The 23,701-nt window shown below is 31.2% G+C and overlaps 2 protein-coding genes and 1 long non-coding RNA gene across 6 annotated transcripts; 1 reads left to right on the top strand and 2 right to left on the bottom strand.

The window, feature by feature from the left end:
* The first annotated feature begins 7,764 nt into the window (after positions 1-7,764).
* LOC145034542 (uncharacterized) lies at positions 7,765-10,355 on the top strand. 3 transcript variants are annotated; one of them, XR_013678096.1, is made up of 5 exons: positions 7,765-8,153; positions 9,348-9,532; positions 9,655-9,701; positions 9,831-9,886; positions 10,078-10,355. It is a non-coding gene; the product is annotated as an uncharacterized LOC145034542 (long non-coding RNA). The 3 variants fall into 3 exon arrangements; XR_013678095.1 differs by having other exon boundaries at positions 7,767-8,153; positions 9,976-10,355; XR_013678094.1 differs by having other exon boundaries at positions 7,795-8,153; positions 9,831-10,355.
* Positions 10,356-12,724: 2,369 nt separating this feature from the next.
* Positions 12,725-14,384, bottom strand: LOC145034541 (putative serine/threonine-protein kinase PBL19). The gene is made up of 4 exons (XM_078982980.1): positions 13,859-14,384; positions 13,503-13,760; positions 13,274-13,396; positions 12,725-13,188 (listed from the first exon to the last, which is right to left on the bottom strand). The coding sequence occupies exons 1-4, from the start codon at positions 14,192-14,194 to the stop codon at positions 12,808-12,810; spliced, it is 1,098 nt and encodes a 365-aa protein (XP_078839106.1). The 5' UTR covers positions 14,195-14,384; the 3' UTR covers positions 12,725-12,807.
* Positions 14,385-20,015: 5,631 nt separating this feature from the next.
* LOC145034540 (putative plant SNARE 11) lies at positions 20,016-23,107 on the bottom strand. 2 transcript variants are annotated; one of them, XM_078982979.1, is made up of 9 exons: positions 22,564-23,107; positions 21,651-21,743; positions 21,422-21,553; positions 21,239-21,330; positions 21,054-21,133; positions 20,913-20,969; positions 20,722-20,819; positions 20,546-20,620; positions 20,016-20,415 (listed from the first exon to the last, which is right to left on the bottom strand). In XM_078982979.1, the coding sequence occupies exons 1-8, from the start codon at positions 22,641-22,643 to the stop codon at positions 20,563-20,565; spliced, it is 690 nt and encodes a 229-aa protein (XP_078839105.1). In that variant the 5' UTR covers positions 22,644-23,107; the 3' UTR covers positions 20,016-20,415; positions 20,546-20,562. The 2 variants fall into 2 exon arrangements, with proteins under 2 accessions (XP_078839105.1, XP_078839104.1); XM_078982978.1 differs by having other exon boundaries at positions 20,727-20,819; positions 22,564-23,098.
* Between the last annotated feature and the right edge of the window lie 594 nt (positions 23,108-23,701).

Here is a 23,701-nt window from a genome sequence, read left to right as displayed (position 1 = left end):
GCGTAGGCTATACCGGTGATTCGTGTACGAGGTTTATTTGCTTGCTTACGAGGTGAGTCTTCTCACTATACTTACCATGAGTGGTAACTTTGTGTGACCGAAGGGTCTTGTATGCTTTTATTGAGTATTGTGATCTCCTGCATTATGTCTTTGCGATTGATGTTGTGTATTATTCTGATCTTTACTGAATTAGGACCGGAGGGTCCACCTGAGTTGTGGGACCAGAGGGTTCCACTGAGACACATTGATCGGAGGGTCTTATTCGAGATATAGCCATGAGAGGCTAATGAGATATGTGTGGTATTTTTGGGAACTCACTAAGCTTTGTGCTTACCGTGTTATGTGATATGTGTTTTAAGTACTTCTCAGGATCGTGGAAAGGTGTTGGCTTGATTGTACACACGGGATAGAGTTATGTTTTTGAGGATCCTGAATTTATGTTCAAAGAATCATGGACATGTGTTTTTGATAATTTGACACTTTGGGTTTTTGTGAAATGTGTTTATGAGAATTATGTGATTTTTAAAATGAAATTTTTGTTTGAAAATTAACGGTGTTACAGACAATTCTCCGTAGAACAGATCTTTATGTTGGTACTGGTGAAACGATGGCATTGATTGAATTCAGTGTGTCTTGGTTTAATCTCATCAGATTCTAATGTCCGACCTTACTATCTCCCCCAATCCGATGATGTCAAAACCCAAAATTTTCTTATTCTGAACGGCGATAGAACTAATCAACAACTTCTTCAGGTTCTGGATTGACCTATAAATAATCAGAAACAACAAGCTCTTCCTTCATTTTGTTTAGCTTAAGAGAGATTAAAAAGTGATAGTTTTGTTCGAGTATCGATGAGGTCTAAACTATTTAAATAATTTAGGGTTAAACGTAAGAACTAGAAACAAACTTCTGATTATATGTTTATTATAGCATTCTACTTTCATTTCTTCCCATTATCGCATTATGCTTTGAAAAATCTACCAACATATAACAACTAGTAATTGAGTCCACGCTTTGCCGCGAGTTTTTACGTGATTTTGTTGCGTATTAGGAAAGTACTTAGTTGATAGAATTCAACCTGCTTTCATGACTATAATGTTCATTCTTATGCTATTGTACAATTCTATAGATGAAAAATAGTTCCCTTTGCTAAATAATTTGGTTTCGACACCTGGTTTCTTACATAATAGCTGACAAAAAAATGTTAATAAACATGATTAAAAAAGTAAGATTCAAAGACTTCTAAGAAAAGGTATATATTTATACCCTCAGCGAGGGAGCCTAGATAAGATATATGATACAACTAAGTTTAAACCCGTGGAAACCACGGTTGAAAAATAAAAACATTATTGATAAATGCAAATTGTAATTACTTATCAATGATTTACAAAATTTATTAATTTATAAAGATAGATGTTTTGTCTAAAGTGAAATTAAAATAATTCGATAGAATAACACTATTTTTATTTATATTTGCTTTTTTTTGTTCAATTATTATGGACTATCATGTTCAAATTTCATTTGAACTAAACATGTTCAATTATAATTTTATGGATTATCGTGTTCAAATTTTCATTTTAACAAAACCTGCTCAATTATATTAGTCAATTAGTTTTCATCTGTATGAACTAAAATTTTATTAATCAAGGCATCAAATTTTATGAAAGGTAAATAGCATAAACGACACCAAGTTTACATCAAAATTCAAATTTGACACTATGTTTTCTAATTTTTTACAATTTTGATCACTTAATCGGTAAACCGGTTACCTACTGACGTGACATGATGACGTGTCAGTTTTGATGATATGGCATACCGACATGACATACTGATGTGTCAAAATTGAATTTTTTTTTCCACAACAGACATCATGTTTTCACTTTTTTCGATTTTGATACTAAGTTTAATTTTTTCTTCAATTTTGACACTTTTTTTTTCGTTCCAAATCGAATATCGATTTTTTCAATTTTATTTAATGTTGACAATTTTCCATATAAAACCATATAAATATTTTTTTAATACATTTTTTTTTCATTTAAAAATCATATTTTTGTATAAATACAAGGTTTTTTTTACATTCATACCATATTTTTATGTATAAATTAAATATGCATTAGGTATATAAAATACATATTTAATATTACATACGCAGCTTTAAAATGAGTTCGGAGGTTTGGAGACATGTAGTCGATCAAGGCCCAGAGCTCACGTTTGCAACCCTTAAAATTTTTGCATCTTATTCGAAGCTTATGGTTAGTTTGGTTCTCATGATATAACTAATGTATAACATTATGCTTTAAATGTATAAAAAATTTATTTTAAAAAAAAAAACTTTGTATTTATATAAAAATGTGGTTTTAAAACGAAAAAAAATGTTTTTATACAGCTTAAAATGTAATAAAAAAAATATATTTATATGGTTTCAAATAGAAAAATGTTCAACATTGAACAAAATTGGAAAAAATGATGTTTGATTTGGAACAAAAAAAAATAGAGTGTCAAATTGAAAAAAAAAAACTTACTGTTAAAATCGAAACAATTGAAAACTTAGTGTCTTTTATTGAAAAATTTTAATTTTTACATATCAGCATATCATGTCAGCATGCCACATCATCATAAACTGACACGTCGTGATGCTACGTCAGCAAGTAACCAGGTTAACTGGTCAAGTGGTTAGAATTATATTAAAAAAAAATAAAAAATAAAAAAATAAAAATAAAAAAATAACAAAAACACAGTGTCAAATTTGAGACAAAAAAAAATGTCAAATTAGAATTTTGGTGTAAACCATAAAATTGTAGGCTTTTACTTATACTACTATTGATTCATTAATGATAAATCCGTAATAAATTCTCAAAAGTTATTTGCAAACTTAACCAAACAAATATAATGGAAAAATAATAACAATCAGATCCAAGTCCTTGTATGTATGTTATATATGTGAATATAAAACACGAGAAAGAAAATTAAACATGTTCTTCTGCCGCTTTAAATAGAAATGTAAGGTTATGGAGTGTCTGTCAATGATGCAATGGTGGATGTTAGTGGTGGCCATCGGTTGTGGTAAGTAGGGGTCATTTCATTCTAGCAGCAATGCAAGATAAGCGGTGTGATGCAACTGTTTGATGGAAAGAGAATCGGAAGGATGTGACAGGGGATGTGATGAGTGGTAGCGGAAATGATAGTAGCAAGCTTTCTTAATAGAGGCGGCGACTGTAGAGTATGGTGGTGGCGGGTGTTCGTGGATTGAAATATGGGCGGATTATGGTGTAAACGAAGTCCATGGAAGATGAAATCCAGTGTTTTGGAATAATGTAAGAGGTAGAGAGAGGGTAGGGACTGTAGGTGCCAGATGTGAATGTGTAAGCGGAAAAAGTAGCGTTGAGGGTTGTATTGTGAACGACGGAGAGAAAGAGAGCAAGGGAACAAAATGAGAAGTAACAGGGAAAACGAAAAGAGAGTGTTATGATAGACGCTTTCAATACAGGAAAAAGGGATGGAAGAAGCTATTGTATAATGTGCAGTGTAAATGGCACTATCAGCTACAAGTGTTGTTTGTTTTTTTAAACGAAAATTCATAAAATTTACGGACCATCTCTGTTGTTTGTTTTTTTGAATAAAAAATTCATAAAATTGACAAACCATCTCCATAACCCTTTGTAGTAGAAGAGATTGATCAAACGGCTACAACCTATTAAAAAAAAAAAAAAAAAAATGTTTTTTTTTAACATCTGCAGACTGCTGCAGTAAACTGAAATTTAAATAAACTGGAAATAGTTATTACCATCGAAATTTTAATAATTCTTTTCTTAAAAATTTAAAGAATAGTAAAAATATCATGTAAAAAACAAAAATCTAAAATTTTTAAAAATTTTGAAAAAATGTAAAAAAGGTATAAGTTTTATTCTAAAAAAACTAATTTTATAAAACATAAAAAATAATGAAAATTTAATATATATATATATATATATATATATATATATATATATATATATATATATATATATATATATATATATATATATATATATTGCAAACAATGTCTACAATGTTCGTAAAATAATTACACGTGTTACAAAAAATGCAACTGACACTGAAAATATTATTAACAGAAACGGTAAAAAAATATTTTTTTAAAAAAAAATCAAGTTATAAAAAATTGTAGAAACTATAAAAAGAAATTGTATCAAATCTGTAAATCAAAGTTTTAAATAAAATAAGTTATACCAACTTTCTAAAAATAATCACTTGGAAAAAATGAAAGATGAAGAAGTTTGAAGAGGCAAGTCAAGTGTTGCAATCCGCAGAACACGTGTAGAGATTTTGTAGTCTAAAGTCTTTCAAAAAACAAACTATTGCGAGAAGGCAAGTGTTGCGCATGTACTGCACCGCACAGGCCGTCCCAGAAGATGAGCGATAGGGGCGACCGTCCATGACCCACTTTTTAAAGAGGTCCAATATTTTTTATGGACTTTATTAATGATATGTTCGAAAAGATTGATCTTGAAGATATCATTATTAATTTTTCATCTAAAAAATCTAGAAATTTTTTTTTTTTAAATATATGAAGTTTTTTAATCGAAAATAATATATTATGAGCTAGTATAAATTATTTTCTTTTCAATTATTGAGTTATTATAAAAAGGTTAATGAAATATGTGTATTTTAACTTTTAAGGCCTTTTTTTTTCCTCTTTTGTCCTAGACCCAAAATATGTTTGGAACGGTCCTGACACCGCACAGCGAAAATTCTGACACCGCACAGCAAAAAAATGATCTGAAAAGCTTTTTTTTTTAATAAGTAGCACCTAAATTTGTCTCACAAATGAAAACTTATATTTTGTATATATTTATAATGTAATGCAAAAAAAAACAAAAAAAAAACCTTCAATTTTTAACGATGTAATTCAATTCACACGCACTGCAATGCTCGTGGATATGTTATGTATTTCAAGTTGTCTATCTTGAAATGAGACAAACTCAATGGTTTTCAAAATCACTATTAATTGTGGGTTTTAACTTGAAACTATAGTATTTGTTATTTATTTGAAAAATAAGTAACAATTCATTGAATTAACAAGCCTTAAAAGTGTAATCATAACCATAATTTTGAGCACTAATTACGAGGCAGCTGGAGTTGTTAAGGCAACCCCACAAGAGGCAGTTCACATTGCCATAAGACAGCCCCAAGGTAGTGCGGTGCGCGGACACAGTCTCATGGTGCAATGGAGCTTGATGGTATTCTATTTTTCCTGGCTAACTTCCTTTCGGCTTCGATTATGGCCTTGCCTCGTGAATTCTCGGATCATTCTCCGATTATCCCCAGCACTCAATTTCTTGATTTCGGTCCTCCTCCGTTCCGCTTTTTCAATTCTTGGATTCTGAGAGATGGGTTTGAAGGCCTTGTGATTGATTCTTGGAGAATAAATTCAGTGGTGCTGGTCCCCCTGATCGATACCTCTCAAACAAACTCAAAATCCTTAAGGATGCTATTAAAAATTGGCACAGAACTGAATTTGAGAAAGAGAACAAAACTTTGTGTGACCTCAAATCAAATGTGTTGGAGGATTCTGAGGTGGTGATTTTGAAGGAAAGCAAGCAAAAAATCATTGACTTTGAAAAAACGGCGAAATTGGATCTCATTCAAACATAAAAAATTAAATGGCTTACGGATGGTGACGAAAACTCTCGTTTCTACCATAACACTTTGAAATAATAAAAAAATCGAAAAATGCCAAATTCAAGGATTTATGGTCAATGGTAATTGGGTTATCAGGGTTGAACCTATTAAAAAGGAGGAGCACTTTTTCTTCAGTGAGAAGTTCCGTGAAGAGCATCACTTCAGACGCTTTCCAATCCCTTGTTCTCATCCTTGGCTGATATTGACAAACGCTTTCTCGAGGCTCCTTTTGGCTTGGCTGAAATCAAAAATATCGTTTAGGAATACGGAAATAACATGGCACCAGGACCCGATGGGTTTACTTTCAAATTCCTTAAAGTTTTTTGGCATGTGGTCCAGGATGATATAATGAGATTTGTAAAGCATTTCGAGAACAGTGTGAGGATTTCTTGGGGTATCAATTCGTCCTTCGTTACTCTTCTCCCCAAAGTTAAAGATTCGCTTTCCCTTAGTGATTATCGCCCATTAGCCTTATTGGTTGTGTGTACAAGATTTTAGCTAAAAATGAAACATCTCAAAAATACAAACCAAAAATTTTTGTTTTAACATTACCAAAAACCACAAAAAGTTACGTGGGCTCGAGATGTTCTACAGTAGATTTTGGGTTGGTGCAATATTCCTCAGTGAAATTTCGATTCCATCCAGGAGTTTATCGTTTTTGCTTCCAAGCAGTGGCGAATCTAGAACAAAAAGTTACGTGGTTCCTCATACATAATTAGATAGGTCATTTATATATTTCAATACTAGAAGGTTGGTCCTGGTATAAGTTTCTATATAATTTTTATAAAATATTAAAACTTAGGTAGGTCCTAGGACCCACCTGGAGTATATGTGGCTACGCCACTGCTTTCAAGTGGGAATTGTATGAAGAAATGTAAAGTTCTTTTAACCATTTTCTATGGATACATGTGTATTTGGAGAGCGCGAAACGATAGACTTTTTAGCAAGGTGTGTATCTCTAAGGCATGTGTGTTTGATAATGTTATTTCTCTTGTCTTTAGTTGGATTAATCATAGAGGGTGGTTTGTAAACGGTATTTGGGTGAGTGGTGTGTCTCTCCCTTTAACATTATGTAGTGTTTGTTTTGTTTGTTTTCTGCCTTGCCTTATTCTTTTAGGATGTGGTTTAATAATATTTCGTTGTTTCCAAAAAAAAGATATCATAGTAACTCCAATTTAGACGTGTAATATATAATTTTGAATCTCTATTTAAAGAGAACTAAACTCGGCTGCTCATTACTGAAATGGATATTAAATATCCCGATTTGCATTTGTCCAAAATTAATAAAATCATATTTTGTATTTAAAGAAGTTCATGTTTTTCATCACATTTTCACATGAGAAATTAAATTGATTCCTACTTTTTATGTTTATATATGTTCATACCCAATAAAATTATGACAAGTGTTATCGTTTTATATTTTTTTAACTAACTCTGACTATATTAGAAATATATCAAATAAAATTATATTGAATACTGATTTGTTATAATTTTAATTGGTAGGAATAATTATATAGATAAAAGTATAAAAGTAGGAGGTAATTTAATTTTTTTTTCACATGATGGCATTTGATATAAACCGTTGTCCAAATCTCGTCGTTCAAACTCCTAAACTTTTGATCTCACGCATAAACTCTGTATTTTACGGTTAATCAAGGTTTTCAGCATACGACTTCCCACCTCCCACATTCCTACGCTCCATCTTCTTCGTCTACCACATAATAGAAACCGCCATGTTCCCCCTACTCTCTCGGAACTCAATGCATATAAATGGAGATCTATTGTGATATAGAACAGACATCTCCTTTCCCACCGATCAAGCTTCCTCATGATTGTTATCCCTCCGCCTTTCCCTGCGAATACGCTCCCACATCCCATAATCAAACTCCCGAAACTGCCTCCTTCTAATCCTACCGACACCATAGTCCTACCAACACCATTAAATTGGAATCCCTAGATGCTGTTGTCATCGAAATAGCCAAATCAAAAATTCATCTCATTTGCTTCTTTTTATTCTTTTTAGTGATCAACGATGCACCATAAATCGATAACAACTGGATGCCGACAAAGAACATCCTACCAACGACATCAATTGCAGAGTGCGGCTACCAGGGCCGGCCCAAGCCCAGGGAGAGCTGGGCCACGGCCCAGGGGATCAAATTTCAAGGGGCATCAATTTTTTTAGGTCTTTTAAGGGTGTATAGTAATTGGGCCACTACAACTATTGATCCACTAATACTATGAAGTCCGGTTTAAATGAAAAGAGGGCAGCAGGACAAGCTTTGGATACCTAATACACAATGGCCGCAATTTGAAATAAATTTGGAATACATGACTCTTCGATATCCTAAGCAATATAGCACGCCTAATAATTACAGTTGAAGAAGACAAGGCATTCTTATCAATGGGGTTCTGGAGAAGACGATTCCAATAAATATGGGCATACCTGTTGATCTCAATAGATAAAACATACGGTTCTCTTTCTTCTCATATTCTCAGCCTATAAAGATTTAAATCCTCATAATTTCATTGTTAATATGCCCTCTTAATCTCTTGTTCTCATGAAAATCTGATAACCTTTTCATATAGTCCATTAATCCCCAACTCCTCATCAATTCTTGCTTCAGTTGACTACTTATCTTTGTAGTTTTAAAGAACTGCCAATTGTGCACAACATTCAAAAGTTTGCTCAAGATTTCTCTTACATTCCCCTGTAAATTCTGAGTTATCACTTTTGAATTATATTTTTGAGTTTCTAGTAATTTATTCAAAATCTGTATTTATGGGTTTGTTTTATGTTTATGAAATTGAATGCTTTTGTTTATCAAAAAGTCAAAGACTATAAGTATTTAGCCATGCTTTCTCATGCGTCGAAACTGGAACAAACTTACAAACTATAACTTTGAATTGCATTTTTATTCAAAACATATATAAATAGTGAGTCTAATGAAACTTACTTTTCTACTATGCTTGCAGATTAGTTTTGGTCATTTATTGTTCTTATTGCCTCATCCTGTAAATTCGTTAACCTCAACTTATGGAATTGTGTCATCGTTTTGCATTTATTCTTTTTAATTTGTTTTTTGTAATGTTTATCAATTAAATGGTATTTATTAAAATGTATGTTTTTTATTTCAAAATATTTCATATGTTGTTTTCTGAATAAACTACTGTTTATAAAAATCTGATAGCTTATTTTAGTTTTTGAATTTTCTGATGCATTAGATTTTTGGAAAATTTAGAAAATCTGATTATTGAAAATCTGATGTGTTATTTTATTAGTTTAATTTCTAGAAATGTATTTGAAAATCTGATAGGTTATTTTAATTTTTTAAAATCTGATAGATTATTTTAGTTTATGAGAAATTTGAAATGTTGGTTCTTATACTCATCGCTGTTTTTGTTTATTTTGTGGTTACAGATAGCTAACTCAAGAAAGATTAAACGAATTAGCAATTTTGAGTATCGAAAATCAATTTCTACAAATTCTTGGTTATCATAATTAAGAGATGGTTTTGTTTCAAAAAATACATGGAGACATAATTTTAGATGAATTTATGTATGTTATTGTTTGTATAAACTTGAGTTAATTTGGCTATAAAATTTAATTTACTTTAACTATATACACTTTTTTATATAAAAGGGCATTAATTTAATATCTCGCCCAGGGCATTTAAAATCAATAGACCGGTCCTCGTGGCTACTCCCTTCTCGTCCAACGACCCGCCAACTCCTCCGTGCCTCCTCTTCATCGCTGCATCGACCCCAAATCCCTTTGTCTGCCAATGATGGCCCCATGGCGCTTCGTGGGCGTTGATCAAGGTTTTCACCTTCATCCCTTCTACTCCAACAGGTCTGATACATTCCTCTAAAAAGAAAAATAATTTCTTATTCTTTTATTATCATCATCTTCATTACTACTTGACATGTAAACGATCAAAGCAAAACTGATACCAAGTTACTGTTGATTATTAGAATAATTAAGGTCAACTGGAGATCCAAAATATTCATTCATTGCACAGGTAATGTGTAATTCCTTCTATTTAAGTTTCAATCGTACCAAAATTTGTGCTCTGTTACGATACTATTTCACTACGAGTTTGAAATTTAAAGCTCCTAACAGTTATTTTCCTATGATTTGAGTTCCATAGAGGCAATGTTAAGACTAATATTGGTAGCGAGGGAGTATCCGATTAAAAGATTACAGGTTTTGTTTCTACATTTTACATAATTTTTTAAAGTTCTAGAAACTAAACTTGTATATATAGTGTTAAGGCTTTTGCTTATTTTTACCAGCATTTATAGCTTCAGAAGATTATTTTGACACACTTGGAGTAATTAAGAATGCCATTTGTTCAGAAACCAAGAAAATATTTTCCTGTCAACTTCTTTTTTCAGGTGCTTTCTTTAAATAGACGTTGTTCACTTTTTAATGAAATGCCAATGTGGGTTTCACATGACAAATATAGCTTATGAAAGTGGCCATGATCAAGATTCATTATGGATGACCTTATTGTTTAAACAACAGCCAAGGTCTCCTTTAATGTGGCCCTAAACAGAGCATTGATGTTTTTTTAACAGATTTTTCTTGAGAATGTTTGGAAAAGTGTTTGCACTTGCGAGTTGTATTTAAGAATCAAGTACCTAATATTTTACATGAACATGCAGTTATATCATACGAATTACTAACAACCAATTTTACAATTTGAATTAACATTAGGAGAAATATTACATATTGTTCTTGAGTGATTAATGGTTTCTTTTTACATGTTAAAGCCATGAATATTTCCCATATTGAAAATCATCTAATAAAACCGAAATTGATGAAATTTTTGATATCACCATGATACACTATTGAAGAATTATCACGTAAATAGATTTATTTAAAGATAGTTGATCCATGTTTAATTGTTATTGTCAAGTTTCACTTCTATAATCAAGTTGTTTTTTTACAAGTACAATGCCCTATAAGGACTAAGTTTCTACAAAATTATGTTATAATAGAATAGCACAAGGGAAAATTACTCTTTTAAAGGAGTGGACTTAGTACTTACACTCAGAACTTCCTTCTTATTTGTACACAAACCAAGTCAGGAAGTTGTATATACTCCGACTCCAAAACATATTTAATGGATGATTCTGTAATTTCAAATTAAGGTAAAAAATATTTTATGTTGCATTTTATAGAATAAAAAAGGGTAAATGGTACAAAAAACACTCTTTGTACATAGAAATTTGATTTTGACACCGTGTTTTTTTATGTCAATTTTGATGCCGTGTTTTCTAATTTGTTAAAATTCTGATCATTTGATTGGTTAACTAGGTTATATACTGAAGTGGCATGCTGACATGATATGCTGACGTGTCAAAATTGAATTTTTTTTCTTACAAAAACTACTAAGTTTTCATTTTTTTTTTCGATTTTGACACTAATTTTAATTTTTCTTTTTAACTTTTACATTATGTTTTTTTGTTCCAAATCGAACATCATTTTTTCCAATTTTGTTCAATGTTGACAATTTTCTATTTAAAACCATATAAATATTTTTTAATACATATTTTTCTTTGTTTTGTATAAATACATATTTTTTTTGTTTACACTCAAACCATACTTTTCTGTATAAATATATTTGTTATATAAAAATTGTATTTTATAGTAAATATGCAACTTTAAAATGTGTTTGAAGGTTTGGTGACGTGTGGTTGATCAAAACTCGGATATCAAGTTTGCAACCCATCAAATTTTTACATCTTATTAGAAGCTTATGGTTACTTTGATTCTCATGATATAACTAATGCTTTGAATGTAAAAAAAATTAAAAAAAAAATAATAAAAAAAAAAAAAAACCTTGTATTTAAATAAAAATGTGGTTTTTAAACGAAAAAAATATGTTTATACGGTTTAAAATGTAATAAAAATAATATATTTATATGGTTTCAAATGGAAAATAGACAAAATTGAACAAAATCTAATAAATGATGTTCGATTGGAACAAAAAAAACATAATGTCAAAATTAAAATAAAAAATTAAATTTAGTGTCAAATCGAAAAAAATTGAAAACATAATGTTTTTTGTTGAAAAAAATCAATTTCGACATGTCAGTATAACATGTAAGCATGTCACGTCATGAAAACTGACATGTCATCATGGCACATCAGCATGTAACCTGGTTAACCGATCAAGTGGTCAAAATTGTAACAAATTGGTAAACACAGTATCAAAATTGATAAAAAAAAAACACGGTGTCAAAATCCAATTTCTGTGTAAAAAAATATTTTTTTGTGCCATTTTCCTAATAAAGAATACACAATAATTAAACTAACTAAAAGTTCGGTGCATAACTAACCATTAACAAGTCTACAAAAAAATGATAAATGGCAATAGTTACTAATGGTGTTACAACTGACAATGCAAGGACTATTCATTAATCTAATATGTTGGATATACTATGTGTAATAATGAGTACAATGCATATATAAATTATAATGTATTTATGAACTATTTTCGTATTTGTATTATTTTGGGTTAGCTTTTACATTTTTTTTTCATTTTCATTATCTAATACATGTAATTTTGATGAAAGATACATGGAAACAACACATGTAACAATGCTTCATTGGTAGAAACCTGATAAACACATTATCCTATTGCAAATAAAAGTAGAATGCTATAAAAATAAAGTAAAATCAATACATTTTTTAAAAATATCAATGGGCGGGTATAGTCAACAAAACTGACTACATTGGATACGTGGATAAAAATGAATTGCATCCCTCTTCCACACGTTTTGATGTCCTTTTATAATTTCTAAAATATGTAATTATTAAATTATTTTCAATTTATCCGTCCCACTTGTTAGCAATACATATTTTCAAGGTTGCAATTATCCAATCAATAAATCAAATTAGAAACTTTCAAGAAATGAGATCAATCAGGCTGGCTGGACTAGGATGCCACTTTTGACCAAAAAGATGAAGTGTTGATTTACATTGTACAACCATAAATGCACGTGGTACAAGCTTTAATGCATATGCTCCAAGTGGTATCGTACCATAGAAACTTTTTATTAGAAAAACAATATACTCATAGATACATGACCCTTTACAAATGACTCAAAAACATGACTCTATTTGTCATATACAAGTCCAATTTGGGAGTCACTGATCACGTCTCTCAACCCCTTGACCACTTGTCTCATTGTAGGTCGGTCATCAGGGTTCTTATACAAGCACCTAACAGCTAATTTCGCAATGCTTCTAGCATCATCCACACAATATTTATTGTTTAATCTTTTGTCCATAATCATCCGAAAGCTTTTGCTATCAGCAGGGAATAGTTTGACCCATTCGATAAGCTTTTGTTCGCCTTTGGGTCGGTTTCTATCCACTGCCTGCCTGCCCGATAGGATCTCAAACAGTACAACTCCAAAACTCCATACATCACTTTTCGATTTCAGATGTCCCGTTTCAACGTATTCTGGGGCAGCGTATCCATAAGTCCCAACAGGCTGACATCAATAGTAACACTACCAGTTGTTAAATATAATCCGTTTTATTTATTGTAGTAAGTTGTAACACATATAAAAGACTTACCATTGTAGATACATGACTTCGGTCTCCTTGAGGACCTTCTCTAGCAAGACCGAAATCAGAAAGCTTCGGGTTGAATTTCTCATCCAATAACACGTTCGAAGTCTTGAAATCACGAAATATCACCTTCCGAAATCGATAATTAGAAACAATATGTCAACAAATAGCGATCAAAAACCTTTGAAAATGAGACTGATGAGGCAGTAGTATGTGGCTGACTAGTGAATGATACCTGAATTTCCAGCCCTTCGTGCAAATAAGCCAAACCCTCGGCTGCGCCAAGGCAGATTTGAAGCCTCGTTTTCCATGGAAGTGGTGGCAGAGTTTGGCTAAAAAGATGAACTGCTAAGCTCTTGTTTGGCATGTATTCGTAAACCAGTAATCTTTGCATCCGATCACCATCAACGGAGCAATATCCCAGAAGTTTTACAAGGTTGGGGTGATCGACCACGCCAAGAAACTGAACTTCTGTTTGCCATTCTTTATGACCCTATCACAAAATACGCCACAGATCTCTTAAAGAATTAAACTTTTCGGAAACGTAATCGAAAAATACAAAACCCAGTTCGAAAATTTTCTAAGAATTACCTGCATGCCCTGTTTGTTAAGCCGTTTAATCGCAACCACAAGAGGATCCTTTTGAGTTTCAGAAAGTCGGATTCTTGCTTTGTAAACACACCCAAACCCACCTTCTCCGATCTTTAAAAGCTTGTTGAAATTACTGGTAGCATTCCTAAGATCTGAAAATGAAAATTTCGTCAAGGTGTGCTCTTTTTCTTTGTAGATTTCTGGTATGTTCCTTGGGGAAGAGATTGAGCCTGTTGACTTGACTAATCTTTTTTCTGATTTTGGCTTACTTGGAGGATTTTCTTCTTTTGGCTCCGGTGAAGATTTTGAATGAAATATGCTCAAACATTTCATCATTGATTGTGAAAATTGGTGACAAGGTTTGAAATTTAGGGGAAATTAAACCTTGAAACAAAAAGTGTAAAGAAACCCAGGAATCGAAGAAGATGAATCTTGAAGATATTTAAGGGGATTACAGTGGATGTGTGGGTAAGCGTTGGGAGGAGAAATGAAGGTGGTGAATGGTGATGACGATGGGACAAGAAAATCCCTATAAAAGGGAGGGAAAACGTAATGTTGACTTTGACGAACGTATAATGTGGTCAACGGCGGGACACGCTTCATTCAATTGGTCATGTTTTCTTACTTTTTACGTCTTTTTGTTTGTACATTTTTTTCGGTTCACATAGAAAAAAAAAAGTTATTTTTATTAGAAAATTTTTTTTTATTATTATTTTTCTACGCATTTACCATTTAGTACTGTGTGGTAATTAATAAAATTAATAATTTTTTATTACATTTGTTATGGTCTAAAAATAATAATGTGATATGTAGAAATAAAAAATATATTTACTAATAAGTACAAAACAAACTCGAAAGTTCTAATTTCATTCTTGAACATTTTTCTATTAATTTCGTTTACACTAGTTCTATTTCTTTTTGTACATCATATATCATATACATTTATGTTTATTTTCGTAATATACATTTTAATCAATTATAACCTGTTTTGTTGGTTTTTTTCAATGACATCGATTAGTTATGTTGACATGTCTTATCATCTGACCTTAAAAAAACTTCACCCCTTTCTCTTTAATTTAGGGTTCATGATGTAAGATTACAAACAACTCAACCCCCTTTCTACGCCCCGTAATGCCAATTGAAGATTAGGGTTCTGAAACTGAAGACACTAATTGAAGTCGACTGTAATATGTAAACAAGAAGATGGCCTCCGATTCATCTACAAGTACTTAACAGTAGATGATCGTTATCAAGGTTTTTTCGCACCAAAACCATTAGTGTACTTGAACCCTGTTATAGTTTCAATCCGTGATGTCGATTTTGGTGGAATGAATCTTAAAGATTTGTTTTGTTCCTTCAAAAGTTGAGTAACAGGAGTTGTGATACTGTGTAAAAGATTGGCGAAAGGTATTAGGAGAATTGGTAATGATGTTGACTGCTATTAGTTTATTAAAATTGGTTATACACTTCTAGTTAGCTTGGTCAATCTGGTCCAAGTCATCCTTAGTTTGACGATTTTACCTCTTGTTGATACATTAGTAATTGTTTGAAAACAATGAAAACATTAAACTTTCATTGAGAGTACACGGTTTAGTCATAATACATAAAAAAAAAAAATACAACATTTAGTCAAAATACAGCTTTTGTAATACATCAAACTACAAAATACCATACAAACAACACAACTTTGTGAGTAAACAACTTCCATTTAAGTTTATCTAACAACTAAATTTTCTTGTTTCATCTTCATCTTAAGTATTCTAATCTTGTTTTTTAATGTAGAAACTATCAAGGTAAGTAAGGTTGCAGACTCCATTTCACCTATTTTAGGATTGTCAAGAATCACCCATTGCCAAAACTTATATTTTTTACCTTCATTTTTGAAAAATGAAATTAAAAGAAGAAGATTAAACCAAAAAATCAAAACATTTGATTTACCGTGGAGTTAGGGTATAACCTGAACTTTCTTCTAGGGTTATCTTAGTCCGTAAAGTCCCCACTCAAGATGGTAACCCATAATCACAAGGATGTTTAGGTTGAAATTTTACACATCGTTTGGAAGAAGAAGAAGAAGAAGAAGAAGAAGAAGAAGAAGAAGAAGAAACCATTGTCGTCGATTTATGAAAAAATTAAGGAGAATGAAGTATAACAACCCTAATAACAATACCGCTTGACTTTAATATGTCACATAGATCACACATATTGCTATGTAAGAGCCAAATAAGCAATAACTTACAACAACCGGTCGTAATGGTATATTATGAACACAAATAATAAGTTAGATGGTATATGATATATAAAAAAGATGATCAAATATGAATAAGATAAACCATCCTCTTGAGTCATTTTTTCTTTGTAATAACTAGTTTATTTAAAATGGTTAAATATTTAGTTGATATTTAATGGATTTGAAGTTGTAGTAGCTCAATAATAAAGTTATATAAAAATTAAAATTATTTTCTAATTTATTAAATTTATAGAAATCACTATATTCTGAATGGTATTAGCTTAATAGAAAAGTTGAATGGAATGTTTAAGTTTAAATAAATATTTTATTAATTTTTGTAGAAATTAATGTATTATGAAAAAATAAAATAAAGTGAACAACCAAGAATAATAATTTACGATTTGTTGATTGAAATTATTCTGAACAACCAAGAATAATCATTTACGATTCGTTGATTGAAACTTTGCTTACATAGACGTGGTGATGAATGTTGATGTGGACCTTTGACGTGTTATATCAAGTTAGATAGTATAAAATAACATCACAAGGGAGATCGATGGAAGGGGAATGTGTTGGTGATTTTATATATCATCAATATTATTTAAGTGTAATATGATTAAATTTGTTAACCAAAAGTGATATTGTTGAATATTGAACAAGTTATGATTGTGTATGAGTGCACACTTGTTCAAGTTTTTCAAGATTCAAAATACATTGTTCTTTAGGGGCGAAGCCACTAAACGAACGGGGGTCCGGGGGCAGCACCCTTGGCGAGGTCTAAGGGGCAGAGCCCCTGGCTAGGATCGAAATCCAATTTTAGAAAGTTGACCCTTTTTTCCCTGAGATCCGTTTAATGACAGGTTTGGTAGTTTTATGATAGTTTGTAACTGTCTATTGACAATTTTCAGACAGCAATGATATATCCGTTTTTTGGTCATTTTTCTCGTACATCTTGAAGAACATTTTCACATACATTCTCAGATTTCATTATCTGAATTTCATCCAATTGAGTGTTCGATCTGTACCATCGAAATACTTCAATTTGATAGTGAATCACAACTTTCAGAGAATCCAAACAATCTATTCATCCCCTATTTTCTAACAGAATGGACGGACGTGAGAATGAGAAGATGGAAACAGCTATTGCGGATCAGAGATCGACCACGATGGAATCATGCTAGGTTTACGTTGATGTTTGTGACTAACCTTCCAAAGACAGCAAGGAAGGAAAACCTAATGAATATCTTTGCTAAACATGGAGAGGTGGTTGACATATACATGGCGACAAAAAGAGATGTCAATAAAAAAAATTGCATTCGTAAGATTCAAGAAGAATGGAGACGAACAAGAGTTGGAGAAGACCCTACAAGGAATCAAACTTAGAGGAAGAATTCTAGAAGTCAATATTGCAAGGTTTGAAAGGAAACCTATGAAATTTAGATAAAATAATCCAAGCAAATTAATGAGATTTTATTTTAAAATTTTGAAATTATAAGGAAAGTCCATTAATGAAATTGATATACATTTATTATTAAATTTAAATATCATATGGAATTTAATAAAATAGGAAAACCACAAAATTACATATGGAATAAAAATTAATTCAAAATAACCACAAAATGACATGTGGCAAAATGAATGAGAGTGTGACAAGTGACAAAAATAACTTTCATTTATTATAGAAGATATTATCGGACATAAGAAAAGTAGATTATATTAATGTTATACAAAAACTTATAATATATATTAGATATTATAAAAGTAAAAGTAAAGTTTATAAGATATTGACTATATTAAATAGTATCAAAATATAAGTTGATGGATTTTTATGTTATTTGTTAGTTCGTTTAATGCCTAAAATATGACTAAAAACGTAAATATCAACATATATATATATATATATATATATATATATATATATATATATATATATATATATATATATATATATATATATATATAAAGGAAATTATTCGTTGAAAGGAAGCAATGTAACGAAAAAACAATGTTTCCATACATCTAGAAATTGTTGTCTTGGTTGCAAAACGACCAATTTAAATCTTTTTTTTTTTTTGAAACGGCACACTAACTAATCTACTCCTAAATAACTATCTATGTCTTCACCGAGACTTGAACCCCAGATCTTTTATATGAGATGGTCACTCCATACCGTTAGGCCAGTGGCCTTTTGGTGCCAATTTAAATAATTAAAATAATGGAACCATTACTCATATAACTTAAGATGTTTTATCTCCAAAGTATACAACTTTTGAGTAAACTCTAACCCTCACCACCGCATTTTACTCTCATTTTCGGGAAAAAAAAATAAATAATATCCTTTGCAGAAATTATTCACATATGTCGCTTAACGCGAATATACGCAGGGCTGGTCCAAACGGTGGGCAATCTGAGCGACCGTCCAGGACCCACGACTCCAGGGGCCAAAATTTATGGGCTATGTAGTTTATATATAAAAAAAAAAATTATTATCTAACTGATTTTTAAGGCCAAAAGTTGGTTGAAACTCAAATTAGTTCCAAAGATAAACAACTTAGTTTGCTTGTTAGTGTTAATTGAACACGTCTATATTGAAGAGTAAATGATATATTTTTTTTAATCTTTATAATATTTGTCTTTGAGGGCCATTTTTTTCTTTTTGCCTTAGGCCCCATATATGTTTGGACCGATCCTGGATATACGGCTAGTGTGTGTGTGTATATATATATATATATATATATATATATATATATATATATATATATATATATATATATATAGCCTTGGGCCCCATATATATATATATATATATATATATATATATATATATATATATATATATATATATATATATATATATATATATATATATATATATATATATATATATATGTTTTGACGCACTTATTTTACAATTTATGGATGATTTGAATAATTTTTTCCTATTTCTCCTTAATACGAAACTTGTATTATATTGTCTGCAACGCACACAATGCACAACTGTTGATTATCATATTCAATGATTTAATTATAATAATTTATTTGATTAAGTTGCCTAAAATTCAACTAATTTCTTTGAAAATGATTGGTTCACAAAGTTATGCATTCAAACAATAGATCTAACTCTTGTTATAATTGACATTTATCTTTTTTGAGAAATATTACTACGTGATACATACCAAAATTTCGTAATTTTAATATTGTAAGAAGATTGGGTTATTGGATCGGGTATTCGTTGATTTGGTGGATACGATTATGAATTCGATTATTCTAAACCCACAGGTTTGTCGTAGCAAGACAAATCATGTTTTCAAAATTTGTTAAATGGGGTTTGGATTAAAAGTGATTCGCTCCAAACTCGTCTCATTGATAAGTCTAGGTTCAAATTTGAAGATCGGAAGCTCTTCACTTTTGTTTTTTTTTTCCAGTCTATTAGCAGCTCTAATCCACTCTTGCATGCGTGGTCTTGGCCCCTATGTTCTCAATAGTTCTTAGACCAATACTCTAGAAAAAAAAAATCATGATTAACCGCTAAATAATCTGCTTACCCATTGGGGAATAAAATGACTACTCATATGAGTCATACACCGAAACACCTCTTTTTGGGGAATAAAATGACCTACTCATATGAGTCAACTTATTACTTGTACAAGTTTGACAACTATGGTTCGATCCATACCCTTTCTTTCTTTTTTGTCATTTTCAAACATAGCTAATTAAATTTTACCCATAACCGATTCGGTGTAGTTGTCCTGATGTCTTTCAATAGTTTCAAAACCTCCCATATTTTTAACATTCATCATCTCGCAATATAAAAATGTGTAATTTAAGGAGAATCGTTTGTTACAAAGACACTGCCATCTAATAAAAATCTCAACAGATATTAACATCCACAGCTGGGCAGTGAAAAGAGTACATTATTAAATGCATAAATTTCATATAATACACATTCATTCAATAAACCAAAAAAGAAAGTACATCGTGTTCAAAAAAGAAAGTCTTTGTATAATAATAACTCAATAAGAAAAAGCAAAATGTGAATCTTTGTATACAGTCTCCCTCCATCCAAAACCCGATAACTTTTTCTCAAACAAAAATCTGCCAACACAAAACAAACACAAATACCCCTTCATCCTAGGTCATACTCATACGTAGTCAGATCACCACCTGCTGTTTCTTGTAATTTAGAAAGAAATTTACCAAAAAGCCCATTCAAACTTTTAATTTTATCACACTCATGCCCTTAATCAGGGATCCATAGAAGCTTTCGACTAGGAGCAGGTGGGGCTAATCCTGGAATATCCCGAATGTCTTTATTGTTTGGATCCACAATCTGAATTTTTTTTTTTTTTTGTCAAAATCATAACATCAAGATTTACATAAATAATTAATTTTGTTAAAGTAAATATATAAAAAGAAATGACTTAAAATATAAAGTAGGTATGTTATATATTGTTATGTACCTTCACAATAATGATAGCTATGACACCAACCACAATAAGGAAGAGTAAAGCCATAATGCATCGATCAGTTGCAACCTATTTAATTAATATTCCAGAATTCAATAAATGAGAAACAAGAAGAAAAACACAAAAAGGGTAAAATAGGAAAACGGGTTGTGAAAAGTTTAGAGATTAACCTTACCTGCCTACCAATTTCCTTCACTAATTGAGAAGCCTTCTTGATTGAAAAATGGATCGAGTCAAGTTCATTCACAATTCTACTCATTTGTTCTGTCTGAAAAAATTAATTATTACACAAAAAGAATATTGAACAGGTTTTAATTTTATAACATAATATATATAATATAATATAACTATAATAATATACCTGTGCTTTAAGTGCTGCTGCAGTCTCGGTTCCAACATTTACAGTTTCATGGACAACCTATAAATAAATTCAAAATTAGAATAATATAACATTGCTAGTTTTTTGTATATGATTAATTTTAAAAGATAATAAATAAATAACCTTCTTTGAACGTTCAATAGCTTGGTCAGTTTCATCCATCATGTGATGACCATTGTCCATGAGTTGCTGATTTGTCATAGCTGGAATGTATCATAAATGACAATGTTGTAATTAATATGATTTAAAAAAAAAAAAAAAAAAAAAAAAAAAAAAACAGGATTAAAATCAACAAATTTTAATCTTACATGAGGCTAGCAAGCCATTATTATCCTCCTCAAATCCTTCAGCGGGCCCCCCAAAAAGATCAACTCGTTTGTTTTCAATGTTGCTTGCATATCTAGATTTGAAAAGTAAAGTTATGATTATTTATACTATATGATTGAATAAACATAAATTAAAACAAAAATGGTGAAGAAATTAGGGGTTACTGTTTTTTGAGTGCAACATAGGAATTCAACTCTTTGACCATGGATTGCTTTTTCTCATTCAGAATCTTGCTGGTATCAGGGCCAACTGTGTGTTCTAAATCTTTGACTTCTCTATCAAACTCTTTAATAAGCCTGTTAATTCAAATATTTTGTAGTATATGAGATGATTAACTTAACTTAACTTACTTATCAAGGATTATAATCTGTTAAAATAGCATAAAAAAGTTACCTTTTACACTCACGCATCTTTCCAGTGAGCTCTTCCAACTGCCTACTTTGCCTACTTGAGTCTTTGATCTTCTCAAACTTTTGAAATCCATTTCTGAATCACAACATTCCCATCACAAATCTTTAGGATTACAGTTGAAAAAAGGAAAAAGGAAAATTTTCACATTGTATTCTGATCAACATATATTCTACTTTGTCAATTTGAACATTACTTAAAGCTTGATTTTATGATATCTATATGCCATGTACACATTTTGAAAAACAAAAAAGTCAATGCTTGACAGATCTTACATAAACACAAACGATTGGTGGCAACCCGTGAAGGAAAAAACCACAAGGCAGACAACTGGTATTATTGAAAATCGATCAAGGCAAGAAGGAGGTTACAATCAAGGGTAGGGATGGTAGTTTAGGATACCTAAAATAGAAAAACCAATAGTCTATTAACTATAATACTAATATATACAGCTATAACTAATAACTACCATATAGAAAGGTAACTGTCCATTTCCTAAGAACGAAGAAAAGGAGACAATCCCATAACAACCCTTAAGGGAAAATCGGATCATGTAACAGCAAAAGTAACTCAATTTGATTTGCTAACATAACTATCCAAAGTAAATAACAATTAAAATATTGGTCAATTCGGACTACGGAAGAAAATTAAAATCAAAGTTCGCATAACAGATCAACCTAAATAGCAATCAAGTTTTTTGCAAGCTAAGATACAGTATTACAGTTTATACATCAAATAAACAGCTGGATTCTCCCGATTTGCCCAACCCTCTAAACCCTAAGCTATAGATTCTACAAATTTGCGCATTCAATCTAATTACGCCTACATAAAAGTTATCCAATTTCTTTCGGTATAACTATTTTGACAAAATTTAAATTAGGAATAAGTAAATGCTTACGAAAGTGCTCGAAAAATATCAGCTATCTGTCCGTCAATCTCGCCAAGCTCCTCGCTTATGGCCGAAATCGAAGACGCCATACTTATCTCAGAAACTCCGTCAAAATCAAGCGAGTGTGTGTACTATGTACCTCTACCTCCTTTCTCTAATATATCACAAACATCAGCAAACGCCAAAATGGCAAAAACACATCCCAAATTTCTCGATTCAAATCTTGGTTAAATCACAAAACACCAAGCTTCCTCAAGTCAGATCCGAACAATGTTAGAACCATGAAGCAGTAGGACTCGAATCTCCTCAAGCAGATTGAACCAAAATCACCAATTCAAAATTTGAACTTACAGACTTGTGTTTGAACGGATCAGATCAGAGCAATGCAGGTCAAATACATCACAGATCTGATACAAAGCTCCTGAGATGAATCTTCAGATGATAATGAACGTTTCCACACGATGTTGAGAGAGAGAGACAGACAGAGAGAAGTATGAGCTGTGATGAGTGATTTTGTTGTTAATTGAGTAAAGTTTAGTTGTACATCATGCATTGAAGGTTGTGCCGAAAGTCATTTAGAACCGAGGGCCTAAGTTTCGGCCGTTTAAACCGATGGGTGGGTCCATGGAGCATGTGTCGCGTATTTTGTACCCTAGTCCGGTTGATCCCATGCGGGCATGTCTATGTTTAAAATATGGAACAACAAACAAACTACACATTTTGATTCAAATTAAATATTAACTTATGAAATGGTCTATTAATAATTCCATAATATTATATGTACAATAGAACAAAATAAGACATAAATGCCATGTATCGGATGTGAATAAAATTTGTATTAAGGGCATCCATAATGATTAGTTCAATGGGAGAGTTAAATGGGATGACAAGTGTATGTGTCATTCAATAGATGAAACTCAATGCATTATAGGAAAAAAAAATGATAAAGTTGTATGGATTGTAAAAAGATGATGTGGTAATCCATTAAACTCTATAGAGTTTAATGCATTGTGGATGCCCTAATAGAGTGAAAATCGTAAATTCCAGTCTAGTAAAAAAATGATAAGACATGTCTCGTGTAACATTTGAAAATAGTCATGTAAATATAAGTGTTATTGTTCATAGAGTGTAGATTTTGTTTTTTTTA

The sequence above is a fragment of the Lactuca saligna genome, chromosome 3 (genome assembly GCF_052625555.1).
Source record: "Lactuca saligna cultivar CGN05327 chromosome 3, ASM5262555v1, whole genome shotgun sequence".
Lineage (NCBI taxonomy): Eukaryota > Viridiplantae > Streptophyta > Magnoliopsida > Asterales > Asteraceae > Lactuca > Lactuca saligna.
The sequence above is the reverse complement of the archived record's forward strand: the minus strand, read 5'-3'. Positions and strand labels throughout refer to the sequence as shown.